This window comes from Chenopodium quinoa, unplaced genomic scaffold, assembly GCF_001683475.1.
Source record: "Chenopodium quinoa cultivar QQ74 unplaced genomic scaffold, ASM168347v1, whole genome shotgun sequence".
Classification (NCBI taxonomy): domain Eukaryota; kingdom Viridiplantae; phylum Streptophyta; class Magnoliopsida; order Caryophyllales; family Amaranthaceae; genus Chenopodium; species Chenopodium quinoa.
In genome coordinates, this window is record NW_018742810.1 from 319,853 (window position 1) to 343,062 (window position 23,210).

A 23,210-nucleotide genomic window follows, 5' to 3' on the forward strand; every position below is an offset into this window, starting at 1 on the left:
TTTTTATTGTTTGGCACAATTTGCTAAGCGAATTCGCTTAGCTAAGCAAATTAGCTTTACCTAGCTAATTGTCTAATGTTGTCCAAACGGTTAGGCTAATTGTTTATTAATTTGGTAAATTGCAAGCAAGTCCTAAATTTTCGTCGTTGGAGTTGCTCTAATTGCCTGATATTGTCCCAACGGTTAGGCTAATTGCTTACCGTATTAGTTTTGTAAATTGCAAGCAAGTTTTAAATTTACACCGTTGAAGTTGCTCTAATTAGAGAAAATAAAAAAATTGTCATGTTAGGAAAGTCTAATCTCGAAGTTATGTGGTTCATCCGTTTCACTAAAATTGCAAGACTTTTTTTTTTTTTTTTTTTTTTTTTTTTTTTTTTTTACGGGAAAATTGCAAGGCTTTTAAAATTGGAAGACTTACCTAATTTTAGTCTAGTAAAATACTCCGTACAAGTAATTACAACAATTAACCTTTCACGCATTAAGCAATCCGACTATCTGAGAACGTACAGTTTTGGAATCTGAGTTGAAAATTTTCTCCGCAAAAAATGGAAGTATAAACTCCTCCTTCAATCTGAGTGCGTAGAGTTCAGAAATAATTGATTCTTCCCCAATTCTTTGTTATCTGACATAATCAAGCAGTACAACCCTAAATCCTCTCAATTTTGATCAGATGAAGGAGGAGCCAGGTAGTAATAATAAAGGGAGGAGCTTTGAGGCTGACCCCAATCTTCCTAAATGGGTTTGCCAGAATTGTCATCATTCTCTCTCCATCGTCGGCGTCGTCGATTCTTTCGGTTAGGGTTTCTTTCCTTTTTTGGGTTTTTGTTGATTTAATTTTTGTTTGTGATTGCGGAATTATGAATTTGTTCTCAATTTTTGCTATTTCTAGCTGTTTGTTTATGCAATTGGCTTGATTAGTTGTTGTTAGTGAACAAGGTTCGTGATTTGTGATATAATTTGAATTGTGACATAATTTGAAATGTTACCTTAGGAATTATGTGGGAAATTGTTAGGTTTGAAGTACCTTATGAATTGTGATTGCGGAATTCTGAAATTGTTTTCTATCTTTTGCTATTTCTAGCTGTTTGTATATGCAATTGGCTTTATTAGTTGTTAGTGAACAAGGTTCGTGAGTTGTGATATAATTCGAATTGTTACCTTAGGAATTATGTGGGAAATTGTTAGGTTTTAGGGGTTTTGCCCCTTTTTTCATATAGGATTAATCTGAACAATTTTGGAAGGGGAGCATGGGATGGGATTGAATTTTCAATCTGGGGTTTTGTTCAGTAGGCTGTAATTCGTTTATCGTGGCAGTATGTGATGTTTAAGACAACTTGCAGGGTTACAGGGGTCATCAATTCAGGGGGCAGGCAGTGTATTGGCTTCCTCACAAATGGACCATTCATTTGTTGTGTTGCCAAATCAAAAGAATCAGTCGCCGGGTGCCCCTCCTCGGCCCCGTGGTGGTGGGGTCCAGCCAGAAACACCTCCTTCTGGAAAGATGATGGATGAATCATTTGTGGTTTTGCCTCCAGCACCTGCGTCTGTATACCGGAGTGAATCCCAAGCAGATGGTGGAACACATGCACAATCTGCTGAAGGCAGTACTAGTGACCAGTTAAACCCAGGGACTTCTGGGTTTCACTCAACTATAACTGTTCTCAAACGTGCTTTCGAAATTGCAACTGCACAGACCCAGGTGTGTTTAACATCTTCTACAATCATGTGGATGTATGGGGTGGGATTTTCAGGGGCTGTTTTATGTCAGGATTCCCTTCTGACCGTGGCGGTTGCTTTTAGTATGTAGGAAAGTTATCTTGTTGGAAGAAGTAAGCCATGGGTCTTGGCATTTTGAACATTCATTAGAACAATATTCTTGCTATTATTCTTTTTGTGGTCAATAAATGTTCTCTTGTTTTGCTGTCTCCTAGGTGGAGCAACCATTGTGCCTGGAGTGCATGAGGGTTTTGTCAGATAAGCTTGATAAGGAGGTTGAAGATGTCAACAAAGATATAAAAGCTTATGAAGACTCTCTTCAGCGTTTGGAAGGTGAAGCTCGTGATGTCCTTAGTGAGGCTGACTTTCTCAAGGAAAAATTAAAGGTGCTCACCCTGCAAGATACTTTCTCACATTAGATATATTTTTCTTTCATAAGATTAAAAGTTAAAGTCAACATACAAAGAGATGCTAATCATATTAGTTTGAATTTTCTAGGAGATGTTTTCATTGATATCTAGGGTACATCTTTTCAATTTGTTGCCGATAGTTGATTCGAAATTCTTCTACCAAACTAGCCCAAATATAATTCTGAGTGTTGGTATTGCAACTAATTATCTCCCCAATGCTGGTCAAGGTTGAGGAGGAAGAAAGGAAGCTTGAAGCTGCAATTGAAGAAACAGAGAAGCAGTGCTCCAAAGTAAATGCTGAACTGAAAGAATTGGAGATGAAATCTAGCCGTTTTAAAGAGTTGGAGGAGAGGTAGCCTAATCTTAGCTAGAAAGACATCATACAATTAATGTTTATTTATTTTTATCTCCAATGAAGAGTGTATTTGTCTTTTAGTTATGTTTCACGGAACTCTTTTGTTTCAGGTATTGGCATGAGTTCAATAATTTCCAGTTTCAACTAATATCACATCAGGTATGCTGCATATGCATCTGGCCTGCTTATTTAATTATTTGTAAAAATTCCATAGATTTGTGAGCATAACTTTGAAGCATTCATTTGGAAAGGTTTGTTTCTGGCTTGTCTATATTGGTCTTATCTTTGCAATTCATGTGTTAGGTTAACCAGCATTCAGACGTTGTTGTAGTGCGTCTGAGATTTGTTGTTCCATCCTTTTACTGATTTAAGAGTGTGCAGCTCTTAGCTTGTGCCTTTTGGTTATAATCTAAATATTTTCTTGGAAATAGGAAGAAAGAGATGCTATATTGGCAAAGATTGAAGTATCACAGGCACATCTGGATTTGTTGAAGCGCACCAACGTCTTAAATGATGCTTTCCCTATATGGCATGATGGAGAATTTGGGACAGTCAATAACTTCCGACTTGGACGACTCCCTAAAGTTCCGGTATGAAATTTCAGCTTGCAGATACCTTTCTATCTAGAGCTCCTTCTGTTGCTGAATGTGTTTACCTGTTCCAGTGCATAAACTTTGGAAGTTACTAATGAATTGATGCTGGAGAACTTTTCCTGCTTTACCCCATTTTCCTTTTTTTTTTCCCTTTCTCGTGGGAGGGGGTGGGGAAGATTTTTCAGTTCCAATACTGTGTCCAAGATTTATTCAGATCAAGTTAAGAGGTACTGGCCACCTCCAATACTAACCTGAAGAGTTAACTTTGATCCCCTCGCTTATTTCATGCTCAGACTTTCCCAATTGTCAACAAGGCTGTTTTCTTTTAGATAGTATCATTATACGAAGCACGTTAATTTGTAATATTTTGCTTCTTATATTTCCATAGTACTATAATATTTTGAAGCATGGAAGTAGTGGGTTTCATCAACTATTGGAGGATGAAGTTCCAAATGGGACCTTATTAAATTGCACATAATAAATTATGTAGAGATCCAAATCGGGTCTCACTGCTAAAGTTGCTTTCATCGCGCAATGTGATTTGTGGTTATACACTATTGAATATCTATAGTTTAAAAATAGTTGTCTTGTTGCCTCAGCTTTGTGGAACTGCAGATTTGTGCTTCTTACTTTCTTAGTGCTTTTGTGTGCATAAAATTTTTGTCTTAAGTAACTCTATAGCCTTTATTTAATCTTGTCTACATATTTGTGTGAAAATGCATAATGCTTTTATGTTAAAGATACTTACATATATACCTGTCCGCATTAGGCGAGGGTTTCCATTTCCTCGTGATGAATATTTTCTTCTATATATTTGAGTAAGAATATTATTTGTGCCTATATTAGACCCATCCTTAACTTTAGTAAGCTTACCTGCATGAGTATTGACTTAGTAAAGCACATTGGCAAGTGAAGAGATTAGGGTGTTTTGATCCAGTATTTTGCTACTTTCAGGCACGTCATGTAAACATATGCTGTAAACTTTATTATTAGTACAATAACTCATTGTTTTGTTCTTTTTTAGGTTGAATGGGATGAGATAAATGCTGCTTGGGGCCAAGCTTGTCTTCTTCTCCACACAATGTGTCAATATTTTACTCCAAAATTCCAGTATCCTTTATGACTAGTTTTTTCATTAGCTGTCTGCCTGTCTGTGATATTTCCTTTAACTGTTATATTTATGTAATTTAAGACAGCAACCAGGGATGGTTTCCTTCAAAAGGAGAGATTCTGAGATTTGTTGATTCATGCTAGAAGTGTCCTAGCCATTGGGATAGTATGATATAATAGCACTTGCCCTTCTCTAGGTACTAATTGCATTAGCTAGCAACTTTGGTTGATGTATTTTAGATATTTGTGCTTAATATAAATCAGTAAAGATGAAACTAAGTGGGTAATGTCAATGGTAAGAGATGAATAGTTGTTAGATTTGCATTTTGATTGTCGTTATAGGAAATTCCAGCTGTGATTTGCATTGTGATTTTCTCTATTGCACATCCTTAGGCTAATTTTGTAGTATGCTAGTTCCAGCTACTCTCAGTGTGGACCCCCTTTTGGCATTTGCAGGATGTGACATGTCTTTAATGACCCTTTATTGATGCATTCCCACACTCACTATAAATAGTGGCGTTTTGAAAAATCCATTCAGCTAGTACAACCTTTAAAAAAGTGAATGATTTAGTACAAATCGTTTATGTGACAAATTTTTCCAGCTTGAGAGAGTAGTAGAGACTTAGAGAGGCTGTTTATGCTAGACAAATTGTAGTTCTGCCTCCTGTAATTTATAGCTGTCTTTGGTATGGCACTTTGTTTTACAACGCATTATGGGGATATAACTTTCATATTTATGGTATTATGAAGTTTAATGATGCAACAAGCATATGCTAAATCCCAAAATATAAAGAAAAAAAGTTGTGTTCAATTTTACCTGTCTTGTTAATGGGTTGTTTTTATATGGATTTGTTTTCTGCAGTGTTTCTGTTTAATTTGCACAATAGCAGTCATGTTTTCTTTAACCTTTTGATTTACAGTTACAGAATTAAAATACTTCCTATGGGAAGTTATCCTCGGATTATGGATACAAGCAACAACACTTATGACTTGTAAGCAGCAAACTACCTCTTTACTATTTCTTTGAGATTTAATACTACTCGGTATATTCAATTTTTGGCACTTGTTTCTAGCTTCCATTGTTATGTTCAGATGAATTGAAAACCAAGTTTTGTAAGTAATTTGTATATTAACAAAATTAAGTGATAATGACCAAAAGCAGTGTGTTCTCTTGATTTATCCTTATTAATATAAGGAAATTCTAATTGGTTCTTGCTGGATGTGTACAGTCCTAACATGAGAGATTAACTAGTTGAAAGGTTGTTTCCCAAAGATTTTCAGTATAGTACTGGGTGAAGAAATGGTAGGGATGAAAGAGTTGGAGTGGGGGACTAGCACTAACCTGTTTGCGCACTAGTAGATGCTGCCATAAAAACAGCTGTTTAATAGCCGGAAAAACTTGGAGGGGATTTAGTTTATATATAGATCTCATAGTTTCAACTCTTATGTTTAGTTTGTTAAAATCTAAATCTTTTTTCCCTGAATAGGTTTGGTCCCGTAAACCTGTTCTGGAGCACTCGGTATGACAAAGCGATGACACTGTTCTTAACATGCTTGAGGGACTTTTCAGAATTTGCACGGATGAAGGATCTGGAGAATAACATACCACCTGATAAGTGTTTCAAGCTCCCATATAGGTAATGATAATTTTCCGCTTGCAATATTTCAAACTAGCTTTTTTTGTGTACATGCTCCTCTTTTGTTACATACTATCATTCTATATAATTTGTAAAATCTGGAAAATTTCCACGTGAAAAGAATCTAAGCTTTGTAGGATGAGGGGTTGAGTTGGTTGATTTTTATAACCTTGGGAGTCCAGGCTAAAGAGAGGTGGAATCGTAGATTCAGACATGTAGCTTGTTGCTTGTTTCGCAAGAGGCTTGAGTTAGTGTTTATATAGTATTCATTTAGATTGCTCCTGGAACAGGAAACTTATAGATGGGTAGAAGCTGTAGAACTTTTATTCTTGTGGTCATTAGCTGATTAAACTTTTAAATGCCAAGTATCACATCCACTGTAATTGAACATTATGGTGTTATAAAGTATTCTAAATCTTTGGATGTGTTCTCTTTCTAGTTACAATGGGATTTAATCTGTGTTTGCTCACCAATGTATAAGAAGGTTGAAGGTGCACCAAGGCAATAGGGATTTCCCTGCCTTAGAGTCCAGACTCTAAAATTGTATCACCTTGACCAAGAAGGTGCATGGTACAGGTCGTGCAGTGCCTAGGCACACTTTTTTATAAACTGATGCTTACCTTCTGATGTGGCCCTTTTTACATAGTCCTATTGGCTGAGAATTTTTTTTTTTTTTTTTTTTTTTCCTTCTCATTTTGAGTTAGATTTTTAACTTCTATGTCAACTTCACAGAATTGAGAATGACAAAGTGGAAGCCTACTCAATCACACAAAGTTTTAACAAGCCAGAGAACTGGACCAAAGCTCTCAAGTATACTCTTTGCAACTTGAAATGGGCACTCTACTGGTTTGTTGGGAACACTAGCTTTCAACCTCTCTCCGCTTCCTCCCAAGCTGATGTTCCAGCTGCAGGCACTTCATACGTAAAGCGCAGTAACAATTCTAAGGCTGATTCTCGAAACCCATCTGGGCAATGATGCAGATACTTGTGATTTTCTTTTTCTTTTTTTTTTTTAGGAATTCTTGTGGGTTGTCTACATTTTGTACAGTATATTAAAATGAATCCTTAGACTAATCAGCTTCCTATGTAATTTTGTACAGCTTTTATAATCTCACATTGTATCAAATGAAAGATTTTTTTTTACTTTTTTTTTTTTTTTTTTTGGGGATCATCTTTTCTGTAACTCGCTGTGTGAATATTTATTATTAGAAGAGATGAGAAATATACAAGTATTTGGCAAATTGGCATCCTCAAGCTCTGTTTTTAACTCTGGGATCATTTAAGGACTGTACAGAGTTCTATTTGTCTTAGTGCTACTATTTTGACTAACTCGTTGCTATTCTATGTGTCAAATCTCAAATGACTTCAGTTATTTGCTGATTTGTGGGATTGACATTCAAGTTTCCTTGAGCTTGCTGCTAGTTTAATGGTTAAGATATGGTGGAAAAGAAACTGCAGTTTGATTGTTTAGTCACAGGGTTTTAATTATGTTGTGTATAATCTTATTAGTCTTCTCTATGTAGTTGTTTATATAGTTTCTGCTAAGATTTGTATTTGGAAGCGTGGTCTTATAAGTAAGGATATAGCTTCGCATTTTGTTTGCGGTAGGAAGCTATCTTTTGTAAAAAACAATGATTTAAGTATATATTTCGTCGTATTTTGTTAAAAAAAGATTGTTTAGTCACAAAATGTAAAATGCTGTATTTTTCTGCTGGAAAAAACAAGATTGTGGGCAAATGCATGACCATGATTTCTGCCATAATCAAAGTAGCATAAAGAAGCTCTCTTATCAGTGGTAAGTTTCTGCGCAGAAATTTTAGCTTCTAATCCCCAAACACGTATATTTATAGCACAATCCGGTAACCTTCACAAGCAGACACACACAACCTTCCTGCACTAGTACAATACACTATTTTCTTCTAGCTACATTACACATTTTGAGATGGCAAACAAAATTACTTGTTTTCTTGGTTACATAGCTATAATCAGCTTGCTATTAGCAAGATCAACTCTTTGTGTTCCTTCATGCGTGGATGTTGTATCAGATTCTGCCCCTTGCTTACCTTTCATTTCAAAAACCACTGATTCGCCTTCAGATTTTTGTTGCACTGGGATTAGGAATGTGGCAGGCATGGCCAAGAGCCAGTCCGACGAAGTTCAAATCTGCGACTGCTTGAAGGCGAATATGGCTGAATTTGATTATGATCCTAAACTTGTTGCTGCTCTGCCTAAGCTATGTTTGGTCAACATCACTCTCCCTCCAATCAACAATAGCACTGACTGCTCCAGGTAATGGTTCTTTATCTTCTTTCTTACTAAAACACAAATAGTATCCCTTTGCGTTTCTTACCGTTTCTATTCTCTGCAGGGTTAGTTTTGGTCATGGAATAAAGAATTAAGCTACAAAATTAAATTAGTGTTTACACTGCAGTAAGTCAGCTAAAACTTGTTCTTAAGTGTATTCTGAGTATCTTGAACACAGTTTATACTGTATGTTTCTAATTCACTGATTTTTTTATGCAGGATTTGCAAGTGTCGCTAAAAATAAGTGCTCGGTCAGTTAGGAGAGATCATCACTAATGTTAGTATGAAAATATATGAGAAGAAATAAAGCATCATTATGCTACATCGATCAAATAATGGATTTGTGTCCAATTATTCTCCGTTTTGTAGTTTCTGGATTACTGGAAACAGATGATATATTGTCTTACTTATATATTAGCGGGTTCTTATGATCTTTGCTTGCAATTCATTACTCTTAACAATTTTTGTGCTGATTATTAGCTACCTGAGACAGTTTTTGGAAGATGAAATGGAAATAATACCAGTGCATTTGAATGATAATACGAAGTAATAAAAAAATGAGGTTAACTTGTAAAAGGCCAGCAAAACATTGAAACAGACTAATGAATCATTCCAAGACAGTGCTCTTCTGTACTTGATTGATCAATTAGAAGAGAGAATTCGGGGCATTTTTACACTAGGCGTTGCAAAAACGCAAGCAGTTGAAACCTGTCAACCTTACCTGTCTTTCAGGGCTCATACTTACCTACATTGGTTGATACAAAGAAGGAAAGGACTAAAGAGACAAATGTGTTTAACCAAGCTAGAAAGTTGGCATATTTTGCTTGTCTAAGCCATGTCATGATTTTTTTGTGAGAGCAAACCCCAACCGAGGGATCGAATAAATACATTAATCAAATCATCCGTTAACATTGCAACAACCTAAGACAGATAAGTCTTAAATCAAACTATACTACTCATCTCTCATAGAAGGCAGTGAGCTAAATCATGGGCGCGACCAGAGTGGCAGAGCCCAAACAACTAAACCTGTTCATTTCAGAACTTTCATTCTGAAGTACGATTTTAACTGCAAGGTTGTGTATGGGAACATGGATTTGATTTCAGTTAAAATGCTAAAGAAAATCAGATTTAAGTAAACAGATTGGGTTACTCCTAATTAATGATCAGTTCATCACAAATACAACAAAAACCCATTCAGTTATTTACAAGTCATATTGTAAAGAATTTTCAACTTCTTATTCTCCAAATACAGTTACATCACAATATCTGTCATTATTTGTTGTTTTACCAGATCAACTATTATGATCCATTCTGAAAATCGCACAAGCATTCATGTATTTGATAAGTTTACAGTTAACACACTTGTATTGATCATTATATATAAATAAATATTCTAATAGATTACTTCATTAATTTATAAAATAAGTTTAGGAGATAATATTTTAATCATGATAATAACAAAAAAAAAATAAAAAAAACAAATAAAAATCTTTTAACTCTTAAAGTACCATGGCTATAGTACAATAGTTGTGAAGCATGAAAAGAAAAAAAAAAAAAAAACACGCGAAATTATTAGGAAAATAACTCACATGTGAGTTGAGACTAGTTGTCCCACATTAAAGAAATAAAAAAAAAGGACTAAATAAATTTGGTGGGTCACGCCACCTTATTAATTATTGATTTTAGCCTTTTAGAATAATAGGTATGCTATACTTTCGTATGCCACAAGCCCTAATGCCCCCCAAGACTCCAAGAGTGACACGCGCTAAGCCACACACTAAAACCGAAATAAAGGCCAGACTTGATCATTCAGAACCTACATGGCAACACCAATTTTTTCTTATTAGCTCTAACCAGTTGCCAAATGCATGACACAAATCATTTACCAACACGCATCGAAAACCTCTTGCCTCACAGTTATATATACCTAATGTTTGTTTCATGAAAAATTGCACTTTGTAAGTTGGACTAACATTTTGTTACAATGACAATACCAAATGTTTCGGGTGAAAACAATGGGACCTCGTCAAAGGTCCGATGAAGTGGAGAAGACTGGATTCGGTCCAAGTGATGTTGGGCCGAAGGTTTCCTGCACAGTAAACACACGTAAACTAGCCTCGGGGGTGTTGCCGAGGAAGGCCCCTCCGATGCTAAAGTCAGTACAGTGTGTAGAGAGAGAACACTATGCAAGAGAATTAATTGCTTGAGGCTTCGTTTGAATGAATGTACAAATGTAATATTGATGGCTTTTATACCTTTGCATATATGGAGAAGTTGGGCCTTAGCCCAATTGACTTGCCTTAGACTGATCTTGACTTTAGCACAATTGGGGAGTTGAACCTTGACCTTGGGCTTTTAATTGGATCATTTAATGACTAGGCCCAATTGGACTAAATTGGACCCAAACAACTTGCCCCCCAGACCCGATTTGGAAGGATGACGGGTCGGGTTTGATTTAATCAGAAAAGGAGGGAAGTGAATGATTTAATTAATCCAAAAAATTTGAATTTAAACCGTAATTAAACCGTAATTAATGAGATAACAACAGTTAAGGCGAATAATCGTGGAAGTTGGACGGATAATGGGCGGTTTAATCACAAGGTCGTGTGTTTAACGGTTACTTAGTGGGGTATTTAAGAGAAATTGAAACGCGGACTCCCAGTATTCCCATTTCTAGAGGTATAATTAGAGGTGCGTCTTCTCACCTCACTTATTCACCAACACAAACCCAGAATTCTCGAGAGAACCCAAGAACCCGCATAAAAACTTCGCAAATTCCCCGAGCATTAAGCTTAGAAATTGAGACTCGTCACTACCAATTCGTAAATCGGCAACTTTCGCTTCAGATTAAGGTAATTTCCTTTGATTTTAATTTATTTTTCTTCGAATTTGAACTCCTTCCCCTTTTTTTCGACTTTTTTCTTCGAAATTCATCAATGGTGAGAGGAGTTAGAGGTAGAGCCCGTGCTCCAAGAAGAGCAAGGCCAATTCCCGATCCAAGGAACAGGGTTGGGACCTGGAATGGACAGAGAGTAGAGCCTGACCCTGCTGAAGGGATTAGGGCGACTCCCATTTCTTCGGCTCCTCCTCAGAGAACGGAGGGGCCGAGCGCTTCTGGTCGGGACGACGAAGTTCCCGCTATCCTTTGGGACATCCTCCCCGGATTTTCAGAGTGGGAGGATGCCGAAGTAGCTTCGGCCATGATAAAGAACCGCCCCTACTCATGGTGGGTGGAGAATGCCGAACAGTATCGGTTTGCCGAACAGATTGAGTTGCACTACGGCATCCTTGAAGCTGATGGGTATTGGTGCCGAATGCCCGTGGCGTCCGATAGAATCCATCGTCCACCCCCGGGGTATGTGGGGGTGTACACAAGACAACTTCAGTATGGGCTGAGGTTCCCTTTGGACGTATTCGTCCGAGACTTGCTGATCCATTATAATATTTCCCTATGTCAGCTAACTCCCATTAGCATCCGAAGGGTGATGACATACTTATGGGTCTGCAAATTCTTCAGGTATGTGCCGAACCTGCACTGCTTCAAAAAGCTCCATCGGCTAGTGCCAAATATTCAAAGTGGGCACGGAAGTCACGGTTCTGGGTGGTACCGGATCGAGTCTCTGCCCCAGTACCTAACCATGTGGCCGAATGACTCTTCAGACAAGGACTGGAGAGGTCAATGGATTTGGGTTAGGGCACCCACGGACCTGGGCCACCCTTGCGTCTTCAGCGCTCCCAGGTATCTTGCTGAGCCTGATCCCGACATGGGAAGTTTAGGTCCCCCCGAAGATAACGGCCCAGATCCGAACCTTAATCAACAGACGATCTTCGGCAAGCTGCCGAACCGGGGGGGCAGTGGTCGAATGCAGCATAACCCGGAGACTTGGCTCCCCGATACGCATTATGTCTTCCAAGAGAACATGTTAGCAGCTGTCGGCCTCAGCCGAAAGTTTAAGGATGGTAAGCTTCTTCGGCTGGGGCCGAGGCCTTTTATTTATCTCTTTTCCTCCGTTTTCACTTCGCTCTTTTATGATGTGCCAACCTAACTGAACTGACCTTTTCCCTCTTCTTTTTCAGAGCGGGACGAGACCAACGTCGGCATTAACTACACTCGTCTTGGCGTCAACCGAGAACGAGTTGTAACTGATCAGGCCCCCTCCATCACTGAACCGAGGCATAGGGAAGTTCATCTAGACTCTTCCCATTTCCAAATTGAGGTTGTTGCTCTGTATCAGAGGCAGAAGCCTTGGTGGAAGAAGAGAGATCCCTGGTTTTAGCTGCTAGACGAAGAAGCTGAAGCTGCCCGTTCGGCCGAAGAGGTTGCACGGGTTATCGAAGCTTGTGAAGGAGGAGAAGGGTCCTCCAGGGCTGCTGAAGAAGAAGCTGCAGCTAGGGCAGCTGAAGAAGACGAGGCTTTGCTGAAGACCTCGGTGAGCTTTTAGACTTAGTTTTGTCTGTTTCTGTTTTTTTTTTTTTACTCACATTCTTCCTCCCCCCTGTCTTTTACAGTCCGAAGAGAGTAATACACATAGAGAAGGGAAAGCCCCTGTTCGTCCCGAAGACCAGATACAAGAAGAGTCTTCAGACTCAGACATGGACGAGCAGCCGCTTCAGAAAAGGCGACGAAGAATGGCCATCATCGACCCGCATGACTTTCAGCGGAGGCCGATGACCATCGGCGTCGAAATAAGGGAACCCGAGGAAGGCAATGGATCGTCGAGGGTTCCCCGGCCACCACCTCAATCACCTCCAAAGACCCCTCCGCCACCTCCCGAGATGGAGGTGGATCAGAAAACTCCCGAACCTAAGGGAGGGGTCCAAGAGGAAGTTCAAGAGAGTGCTGTTGAGCACAGAAATGTGGATGCTGTGATGCCCAGTGCTGAGGGTTTCACAGCAGACATTGCAAGAGAGGTTGAGGCTTTCGTCCTCACACCTGAAGAAGAAGAAGTCATAATAATTGACTCTTCTGAGAAGAAGGGGGATGCCGAGCCATCCAAGATTAAAGAAGCTCCATCGTCATCCTTCCCTTCCTTCCAGACGCTACAGTCTGGGGAAATGGGTTTCTCGGCCCCTCGAATTCCAATCCCAGATCACATCTGGGACCTCATATGGGGTCAGAACCGAGAAGGTGCTGCAGCCTACTTCGGCGATTTTGCTGGCATGTCCGAAGTAGATAGGGCAAGAATCTGGTCGCTGAAGGCCACTGCTGGGATGGGCGAATCCAGCAGATCAGTTCCGGACCCAGCCAGGTCTAACCAACTGCTGATGATGCAAGTGATTCTCCTTGCCTTTATCTCTTTTTCAATTCAGCTCTTCAATTCAGTTTCAGTTATTATTATTATTTATTTATTTTTTCTGTTGACTTGTGCTCCTGTTTCAGTTCGTGCACAATCAGACTCTCACTGTAGAGCTGATAGATACCCTACAAGATAGGGTAGATGCTGCCGAGCACGACAAAAAGGTAGCTGAGGAGGAGTTAAAGCTTGCTAAGCTGAAGCAAGCAGCAGCTGAAGAGAAGCATCAGAAGGGTGAAGAATATGAGAAAAGAGCTGCTGAAGCCCTTAAAACCTTCTGCGATGCTATGGAGAAGGAAGTTTTTCCCCCACTGATGGAAGGGGAAAAATTCCTTCAAGAGCACATGGGAGTGGACATCTCCAAGTTCAAGCCTACCATTGAGATCCGAATCCAGGAAGGAGCTGCTGCACAAGCTGAAGTGCAGCAAAAGCTAGAAGCTCTTGAAGCCAGTAGAATGGCCGCTGAAGAGATGCTCCAAGCCCGGAATGTCCAACTCTCAGAGGCTGCTAATGCTGCTGAAGCTCAGAGAGCTAAGCTCCAAGAAGTTGAGGATCAGCTGATGTCCAAAAAGGAAGAACTGACCCAGGCTTTGACAGAGGCTTCCCAAGTTCAGCAGGAGCTGAATGAGCTGAAAGGTTCCTCCTCCAAGCTCGCCGATGAGCTGAAGAAATCCAAGGAAGACTTGGAGGAGACAAAGAAGAAGTTGGTTGATGCTGAGGCTCTACTCAAAGTCCGTGTCTATACCCAAGAAGAGTATGAAATGGGTTTCAGAAACGGGTTCAGAGTGTGCCGAAGAGTCTGCCTACATGCTGAGCCGAAGTTGGACTGGTCCAAATGTGCTGAATGGGTCCAGGATCTCGAAGACCCTCATATGAAATATGCAACTCCAATCGAAGCTGAAATCCTTAAGGCTGAGGAAGCCGAAGAAGAAGCTGAGAGAATGGAGTTGGAGGCTGAACAGAGGGAAAGGGAGGCTCGGCAGAGTGCAAAGCCTGCTTCTTCTGCTGCTGGGGCTGAGGCCACCATGGGGTCCCACAACGCTAATCAGTCTGATCCTCGGGCTGAAGCATAGGAACTCGGGCAGTCGTCTTCAGAATCTTGCGGTTCATCATGTGCTCAACTTTAGACTTGCCGCTTTCTGAATTTTTGCCTTGTTTGTTTTTTGCTTCAACTTGCCTTGTCGTACAAACAGTTTATTTTTTGCTTCTGTACGTATTTCGGCAGCTGTTATTTTCCGCTTGTGGGCAGCTGCCGATATAGTTTTTTAATTTATTTGAACTCGTAGCTCAATTTCTGAGCATGAATTATTAATTTGACGTCCCTTTCTTCAACTGCTTTGTCTTTGAATGCTTTACTGTTTCTTTAATTCTGCTGAACATAAACTTGCACTGGTAGTGCCTCTTGTCCCCCCAGAAATTGAAGTATGACTTCAGCTGAATAAACAATTTCTCTACTTCTTAAAAATGGGTTTCCGAAACACGGGGCCAACTGAAGGCAATGCTTCGGATAATGGCTTTCTGGGATATCCCAGACTTGTCCATGGACTCTTGCCTTTGGAGAACAAATCTTACTGAAGTTTGACTTCAGCTAAAAGACCAGAGTTCTTTAAAAAGACGAGTCTGACAGCAATCTGAAACCCAGTTACCCGAAGGGGAAGGTTTCAGACGAGGCTGAATAAACAATTTCCACTAGTTGGTGTTATCCTTAATCTTCTGGCTATCTTTAAAAAAATGGATATTCGAAACACAGGGCCAGCTGAAGGCAATGTTTCGGATAATGGCTTTCTGGAATACAAGGCTCAGTTAAGGCAATATTCCAGAATTGTCCATGGACTCATGCCTTTGGAGAACAAGTCTTACTAAAGTTTGACTTCAGCTGAAAGACCAGTGTTCTTTAAAAAGACAAGTTTTTTCAGCAATCTGAAACCCAGTTACCCGAAGGCGAAGGTTTCAGACGAGGCTGAATAAAAACCCTTAAAGAGTAGATAGAACCAAGAAAACTTTGAAAGAATAAAAAGTTGCAAATATTTATATAAACGGTGGCTCCAAGGCCTTTCATTAATTCAAAATGTACTTACAAAGATTGTTCAGCCCCGAAGGGTTTACACATGATATTTTTTCAGTACATCAGCGTTCCAGTGATTTTTCAACTTAGTTCCCTCCAACTGCCGAAGTCGGTATGTCCCTGGCTGAATCTCATCACAGATTTCGTAGGGCCCTTCCCATGCAGCTGAGAGTTTTCCATGGATTCGGCTTTTCTGAACTGCAACAGCATTTCGAAGGACAAGGTCTCCAACTTTGAGAGGCCTTGCATGAACCCTTCGGTTGTAAAATTTGTTGATTCTCTGCTTATAAGCAGCCATTCTGTCTCGGGCCGAGTCTCTTACTTCGTCGAGGAAATCGAGAGATTCCTTCATCAGTCGCTCATTCTCAGCCGAGAAGTGGTGCACTCGTAAGCTCTCAGAGCCAATTTCCACTGGAAGAACGGCTTCGGCACCATACACCAGTTCAAAAGGTGAATAACCCGTTGCCTCTTTTTAAGTTGTCCGAAGGGACCAAAGGGTTCTAGGGAGCTCCTCCAGCCACTTGGACTTTTGATCTTCTACCCTCTTTTTGAGAGCATTCAGGATCTGTTTATTTGCAGCTTCGGCTTGTCCGTTACTTTGCGGGTGGCATACCGCTGAATATGCCAGTTTGATACCGAACTGGTCTGTATACCGCTTCAGTGGTAAGTTATTAAATTGCCTCCCATGATCGAAGACAAATACTCTCGGGATGCCGAAACGAGTGATGATATTCTGCCAGATAAATTTTCTGACAGTTTGTTCTGTAATGTTCGAGGCTGCTTCGGCCTCGATCCACTTACTGAAATAGTCAACACCAACTATCAGCCATTTTTTCTGGTACACAACCTCTGGAAATGGCCCTAGTATATCCAGTCCCCATTGGGCAAACGGGAGTGGATTAAGGATCGGCTGAAGATCCCTTGCTGGCTGGTGGATAACTGGTGCGTATTTTTGACATTTTTCGCATTTTCGGACCATCTCCTTAGCATCTGCGATCATGGTGGGCCAGTAATATCCAGCCCTCAATGCCTTGTGGGCTAAGGTCCTTCCCCCGATGTGGTTCCCACAGATGCCGAGGTGAATCTCCCGTAGGATATAATCTGCATCTGTTGGTCCCACGTATTTCAGCAATGGGGCTGAGAAGGACTTTTCAGAAGCTCCCCTCTGAAGACAATGAACCTTGAGCTGGTTCTCTTCATCTTGGAGGCCAAAGCTCTATCTTCGGGAGTCTCTCCCCGAAGTTTGAAAGCTAGGATGGGATCCATCCTGCTAGGCTCTGGGTCAGCGCAGCACACTTCAGGTGCTTCGTCGACACTTCTTTCTCGACGCACTTCCACATATACAGATCTGTTCAACTCAGTGAGAGTTGAACTGGCAAGTTTGGAGAGTGCATCGGCTTGGGTATTGTGACCCCTTGGGATCAGCTGAACCTCAAAAGTTTTCAGCTTTGCAATGACTGATTTAATCTTGGCAAGATAGGCTATCATGGAGGGCTCTTTGGCCTCGTAGCTGCCACTAATCTGATATGCAACTAGCTGAGAGTCTGTTTTCAGGCAGACATGATCGGCTTCCAGGGAGATGCACAATTCTAGGCCAGCGATTGCTGCCTCATATTCGGCTTCGTTGTTCGAAGTCTTAAAAGAAAATTTTAGTGCATACTCGAAGGATTTGCCTTCGGGAGAGGTTATCACTACTCCTGCCCCCGAACCATTTTCGGTGGAAGATCCATCCGTAAACACGGTCCAGACTTTCTTTTCTTTGTCTAGCGCTTCCTGGTATGAGCATTCGGCCAGGAAGTCCGCTAGAGCTTGAGCCTTAATGGCAGCCCTCGGCTGGTAGCTGATGCTGAATTCGGTAAGCTCAAAAGCCCACTTGGCCAGCCTACCAGATTTTTCAACTTTGCCGAGAACTTTTTCCAGCGGCTGATCAGTTAAGACCACTATCTGATGGCAATCAAAATAGGGCCTCAGCTTCCGAGCAGCTACTACTACCGCAAAAGCGACTTTCTCGAGCAGAGGGTAGCGAGTCTCGGCATCCGTCAGAGTATGACTGACAAAATAGATCGGTTGCTGACTTTTGCTTTCTTCCTTCAGCAGTACTGCACTGATGGTGGCTGGGCTAACGGCCACATACAGATACAAAGTTTCTCCTTCTGCTGGGCTAGCCAGCGTTGGGAGTTGAGCCAGATGCTCCCGAAGCTGCTTAAAGGCTTCTTTTTGCTCTCTCTCCCAAACGAGCTCTTTTGTTTTCGGGAGTTTCAGGGCTTTGAAGAAAGGTAACCCCTTATCCGAAGCTCTGGAAATGAACCTCGAGAGGGCTGCCATTCTTCCGGTGAGCCGCTGAACATCCCGCTTTGTTTTCGGCTCAGTAAGGTTGAGCGCTGCTTTGACTTTGGAGGGATTGGCATCAATCCCCCTCTTGCTGACTATGAACCCAAGGAATTTCCCTGCTTCACGCCGAAGACACACTTCTTCGGATTCAGCTTCATTTGATGCTTTCTTAAGGTGGCGAAGGTTTCAGCCAGGTCTTTAACATGGTCCTCAGATTTTTTGCTTTTAACGATCGAATCGTCGACGTAGACTTCCATGTTTCGGCCCTTTTGATCGGCAAAAACTTGATCCACCAGCCTTTGGTAGGTTGCCCCCGCATTTTTCAATCCGAAGGGCATCATTTTATAATTGTACACCCTGGCGTTCGTGACGAATGCCGTCTTTGCTCGATCGTCGGGGTGCATGAAGATCTGATGATACCCCAAGAATGCGTCCATGAAACTAAGCAAGGCATGGCCACTTGTCGAATCAACTAGCTGATCGATCCTCGGCAAGGGATAGAAATCCTTCGGATAACCTTATTTAGGTCCGTGAAGTCAACGCACATCCTCCAGGTACCATTGGCCTTCTGAACCATCACCACATTTGCAAGCCATTCTGGATACTGACAAGGCTCGATGAAGCCTGCCTCCAGCAACTTTTTGACCTCAGCTGCGATGTCTCGGTTCTTATTAGCGGAGTAATTCCGCTTCTTTTGCTTAATTGGTCGACACGTTGGGTCAACATTAAGCTTATGGGAGATGAGGTCTGGACTTATCCCGGGCATATCAGCTGCCGAGAAAGCAAACACATCTCTGTTGTCCCGAAGGACCTGAATAAGTTCACAACGGGTGTTCGGATCAAGGTCCATCTCGATTGTTACACATTTCTCAACGTCTCCTTCGACCAACTCAACTGTTTCAGTCTGTTGGTCCATGTCCATTGCTGATGGACTGGACTCTTCAGAATCTGGCCTGCTACCTATGTCAGCAGGTGTCCCAGTCATTTTGCTCTTCGGCTGGCTCTCTGAGTCTTTCGGTTCAGCTGAAGAGCTAGCCTTTTCCTTTTCGGGCCCTTTTTCTCTGGGTACAGATCCTTGGGCCGAAGCACTTAGGCCTTTCGGCTTTTTTGTGCTTGGATCTATTTCTTTTTCTTTCTCTTCCTCATCCTTGTCGTCATCTGGGGGACTACTGGATGGCTTGAGGTAGTTGCATCTTCGGGCGTCATTTTGGTTGCCCTGTATCCTTTCGGGGAAGTCAGCGTCTGAGACGTAAATCATCAGCTGATGATAAGTTGAGACGACCCCTTGGATCTCATGAATTATAGGTCTCCCCAGAATCACGTTGTATACTGAAGGAGCCTCAATGACCAAAAATTCAATCATGACATTCCTGGCTGCCTCATCGCAGCCGATGGTGACAGGAAGTGTCACCTTCCCATCTGGATAAGTTGAAGCCCCGTTGAACCCGGACACCGGGTAGGGTACCGGCGTAAGGTGCTTGGGCTTCAGCTTGATATGATTGTAGGCCTTTCGGAACAGAATGTTTGCTCCGCTGCCACTGTCAACAAGGACCTTACTGACGTCGTGGTTGGCCACCGTGGCGATGATCACCAACCGGTCCTCGTGAGGGAACGTTACCCCTCGGCAGTTGGCGGCTGTGAACGTCATGTTCGGCACCGGCGACTGGGGAGGCTGAATGTCAGCGTTGTTCACCTGGTGGGTCAGAGCCCTAAGGTGTCGCTTGTGCTCCCTCCGAGAGCATATTCCTCCCGAGATAACATTGATCGGAGAGAATTTTCCCTCTGGCTTTTTACTGTTCTTCCGGGGGAAGTCGAGGTCTTGCCGAGAGTCCTTTGCTGACTTCTCGGACTCATTTTTCTCGCGGTGATCCGCGATGTATTTTTTCAAGTATCCCTTCCGGACCATGTCCTCTATCTGGTCCTTCAGTTGGATACATTCCTCAGTGTTATGTCCCGGAGATTCGTGGAACTCGCACCACTGATTTTTATTTTTTCGCTGATACCACTCTGGGAGTGGTCTCGGCTTTCGGTAACTCTGCTCCTCCTTCGTCACGCTGTAAATTTTGGCGCGTGGAAGAGAGAGCGGAGTATAGGACTCGTATCTGCCTGTGTATGAGGCGGATTTTTCCTTCTTTGGGTCGCTGGCCGAAGATTGTTCCGAGGCCTTTGCTTTTCCCTTTGTCCTCTGGCCTTGGCCTTCAGACAAGGGTATTTTTTTTTGCTTCCCTCCCCCAGATTGAGGTTGGGTTTTTTCTTTGTTCCACTCTTCGGCTCGGATGAATTTATCCGAGGCGCTCAGAGCTTCCTCCAAGGTCTGCGGGGTATGCATGACCATGAAGTCTAGGAACTTCCCGGGCTAAAGGCCGTTCTGCATTGCAAAAACGGCTAGCCCCTGATCTAGCTGAGAGACGCTGGATGACTCGTTGCTGAAACGGGTCAGATAGTCTCGGAGGCTTTCAGTCTCCCCCTGTTGCAGACCCATGAGTTCTGCAGTAGTCTTCTCTCGACGGTTTGCCGTGGAAAACTTGCTCCTAAATTTGGAGGACAGATCATCCCACCCCGTTATAGAGCCTTGCTTTACTCCCTTGGAGATCCATGCTTGCGCGACCCCCTTGAGAGTGGTTGGGAAATATTTGCACCAAGTCGCTTCGGATCTGGGGCAAAGATGCATATGAGCCTCATACGAGGCAACGTGGTCCTTCGGATCCGAAGTCCCATCATATGTGATGTGCGACGGTATTTTAACCGTGGGCACGTGCTCTTCCAGTATCCATTGCTCGAATGGGGAACTGGCGGGTAGCATAACGGCTTTGCCCTTGTTCCTGGCCGAAGGGACCGCGCTCCGCCCTCTTAGAGAGGTAGGAGTGGTTTTCGTCCCTGGCTGGGAAGTCCGGGCCTCGGCTTCAGGGAACGAGAGGCGACTGTGCACGCTCGGTTCCTTGCCGCCGAGTCGATCGAGAACGCTTCGGCGAGCAGTCTCAGGTTGTTCTTGGCGAGCAGCTTCCGGCCGAGAAGCTGAGCTGTTGCTCTTATGCGTTTCCTGTCGGGAGGTCGAGGATCCTCTGAAGAATTGAGGGTTCTTTTTCCTCTCTTTTTCAGTTTTCCAGGTATCCTCTTCCCACTCTTCCAATTCCCGGAAGGAAGGAAGTTTCCCACCATCATGGTCTAGCTTCCTCCGCTGATGCCGGGTATGCGGAGGAGTTTGATCGCGAGGTGGCGGCATATTTTGTGCCCTCATTGCCTCCATGAGCACTACCAGCGCTCTTGCCACCTCCTCCGAGCTGGGCCCCGTCAAAGGGGTCCTCGGCTGAGTATGGGAATGAGAGCGGACGGTCGATGGTTGGCTTTGGGGCACTGAATGTGTCCTATGATCGGACTGACCCCTGCTAGACCGAGAGTGACTCGGCCTATGATGAGAGTTATGAATTACGGGAGAAAGGGAATCCTCCCTGTATGATCCTCCCCCCGAGCTGGCACCCTTGGGAGAGTTTCGGTCCGGCGAGGGTGATGGTGTAGGGGTTTTAGGCTTTTCGCCTGCTCCTTGACGGAGGCTTTTGCTCTTGCGGTTCTTAGCCATTGCTACTAAGATAATTGCAAGATGATTTTGGTTAGAAATTTGGCTTAAAGATTTTTGAAAGTCTTCCCCACAGACGGCGCCAAATTGTTTCGGGTGAAAACAATGGGACCTCGTCAAAGGTCCGATGAAGTGGAGAAGACTGGATTCGGTCCAAGTGATGTTGGGCCGAAGGTTTCCTGCACAGTAAACACACGTAAACTAGCCTCGGGGGTGTTGCCGAGGAAGGCCCCTCCGATGCTAAAGTCAGTACAGTGTGTAGAGAGAGAACACTATGCAAGAGAATTAATTGCTTGAGGCTTCGTTTGAATGAATGTACAAATGTAATATTGATGGCTTTTATACCTTTGCATATATGGAGAAGTTGGGCCTTAGCCCAATTGACTTGCCTTGGACTGATCTTGACTTTAGCACAATTGGGGAGTTGAACCTTGACCTTGGGCTTTTAATTGGATCATTTAATGACTAGGCCCAATTGGACTAAATTGGACCCAAACACCAAAGTTAAGAACTTGCTGTCTTGGTCTTGTTATTACCATTTTGTCCCTGCAACATCTGCCACAATACTACTCTTCAAATCCTGCATTCTTTCAAAGACTGTCAACCAAATGCAGAGCCATAATAACAGAACTGTCACCCTGCGCGGATTTCATAAGGGATGAATCGTCCATTCCCGAAGAGGCTTGCTGCAACGGGGTGCACAATGTGGCCGGGTTAGCCAAGGACCGATCAGCTGTGGCGGAGATTTGTGAGTGCCTTAAGCAAGGATTAGATGATACCACTTATGATCCTACTAAAGTTCATCAGTTCCCTACTAAGTGTGGAGCTAATATTGATTTCCCTCCTGTTAATTTTAATATTGATTGCACTCAATAACTTTACTTGCTTTCCAATATCTAAGATTGTTTTTCTTCAAATGATATATCTCGTGCCAATGTACGGATTAATTCGTGTTACATGTATCAGTATCATGATAATTGTATGAAGTTACCGTGCATACTATGCATATAAGAAGATTAGACTTATAGATGATCATCATGTTTAGTTGGAAACTGAATTTGATTAACTAGTTCAATTTGGAACTGTTTTGTTTATATACACTTTTCTTTTAGTCTAGGTTGTATCTATGCTAATGCACGAGTTAATTCTTTTCGACAAAAAACAATTGTTGATATTGGGGCTTCCAAAAAAGATATTGGAAATGTTAATGGAATAGGTAAATTTTTTTTTCCCACAATATAGAATACTAGAATAGGTAGTTATAGGTCATTTTATGAAAAATAAAAATAAAATATATGGTTAAGATTTTGGAAAATTGACTGAAATTATTATACATATATACTCGTGTATTGGTTTCATGTTAAACGAATGAGTTATTTTGTTGCCTATCATCTCATTAGATTAAAGTGAACAAGTTGAGATTTTCCCTATGTAGCCATGAAAGATTGTCCAAAAATAAAATAAAATATTATCAGTATTAAAAACTAACCCAATCCAAGTAGACCTACCATAACTCAAATCCTAACTAGAGTCAAGCCAATAACCCACATTTACACCTCGTCTTATTCTTAGTCGTTTTCTTACACCACTCAAGGACTAAAAGAATAACGGAATACTTTGGATCATTTTCCAAAGTAAGCTTTATTAGAAAACTATTTTGTAAAGTAGGCTCGTGGTCATTATTTACCAAACTAAGCTTTTAGGGTAAAACGCTGTCTCGAACAGCATTTTATACCCTTGGTTTAAAAAAAAAAATTCAACGTGTAAAATGTTGTCTAACTTTTTTTTTTAAATTTTGTAATTTTTTATTTTAAAATATAC

The 23,210-nt window shown here is 42.0% G+C and overlaps 2 protein-coding genes across 2 annotated transcripts; both read left to right on the forward strand.

Annotated features, from left to right (window-relative positions):
• Positions 1-427: 427 nt before the first annotated feature.
• LOC110725151 (beclin-1-like protein) lies at positions 428-7,075 on the forward strand. Its single transcript, XM_021904616.1, has 10 exons — positions 428-794; positions 1,341-1,699; positions 1,932-2,102; positions 2,354-2,478; positions 2,592-2,640; positions 2,913-3,071; positions 4,099-4,184; positions 5,105-5,176; positions 5,672-5,821; positions 6,554-7,075. The coding sequence occupies exons 1-10, from the start codon at positions 671-673 to the stop codon at positions 6,795-6,797; spliced, it is 1,539 nt and encodes a 512-aa protein (XP_021760308.1). The 5' UTR covers positions 428-670; the 3' UTR covers positions 6,798-7,075.
• Positions 7,076-7,763: 688 nt separating this feature from the next.
• Positions 7,764-8,363, forward strand: LOC110725062 (non-specific lipid-transfer protein A-like). The gene is made up of 2 exons (XM_021904534.1): positions 7,764-8,110; positions 8,345-8,363. The coding sequence occupies exons 1-2, from the start codon at positions 7,764-7,766 to the stop codon at positions 8,361-8,363; spliced, it is 366 nt and encodes a 121-aa protein (XP_021760226.1).
• The last annotated feature ends 14,847 nt before the right edge of the window (positions 8,364-23,210 follow it).

Bases quoted from the DNA above. Each gene is read 5' to 3' on its own strand.
- LOC110725151 (XM_021904616.1), top strand. From the start codon at position 671: ATGAAGGAGGAGCCAGGTAGTAATAATAAAGGGAGGAGCTTTGAGGCT. The intron at 2,641-2,912 runs GTATGCTGCATA...TCTTGGAAATAG, and splicing joins TTCAACTAATATCACATCAG to GAAGAAAGAGATGCTATATT. The intron at 5,822-6,553 runs GTAATGATAATT...TCAACTTCACAG, and splicing joins TGTTTCAAGCTCCCATATAG to AATTGAGAATGACAAAGTGG.
- LOC110725062 (XM_021904534.1), top strand. From the start codon at position 7,764: ATGGCAAACAAAATTACTTGTTTTCTTGGTTACATAGCTATAATCAGC.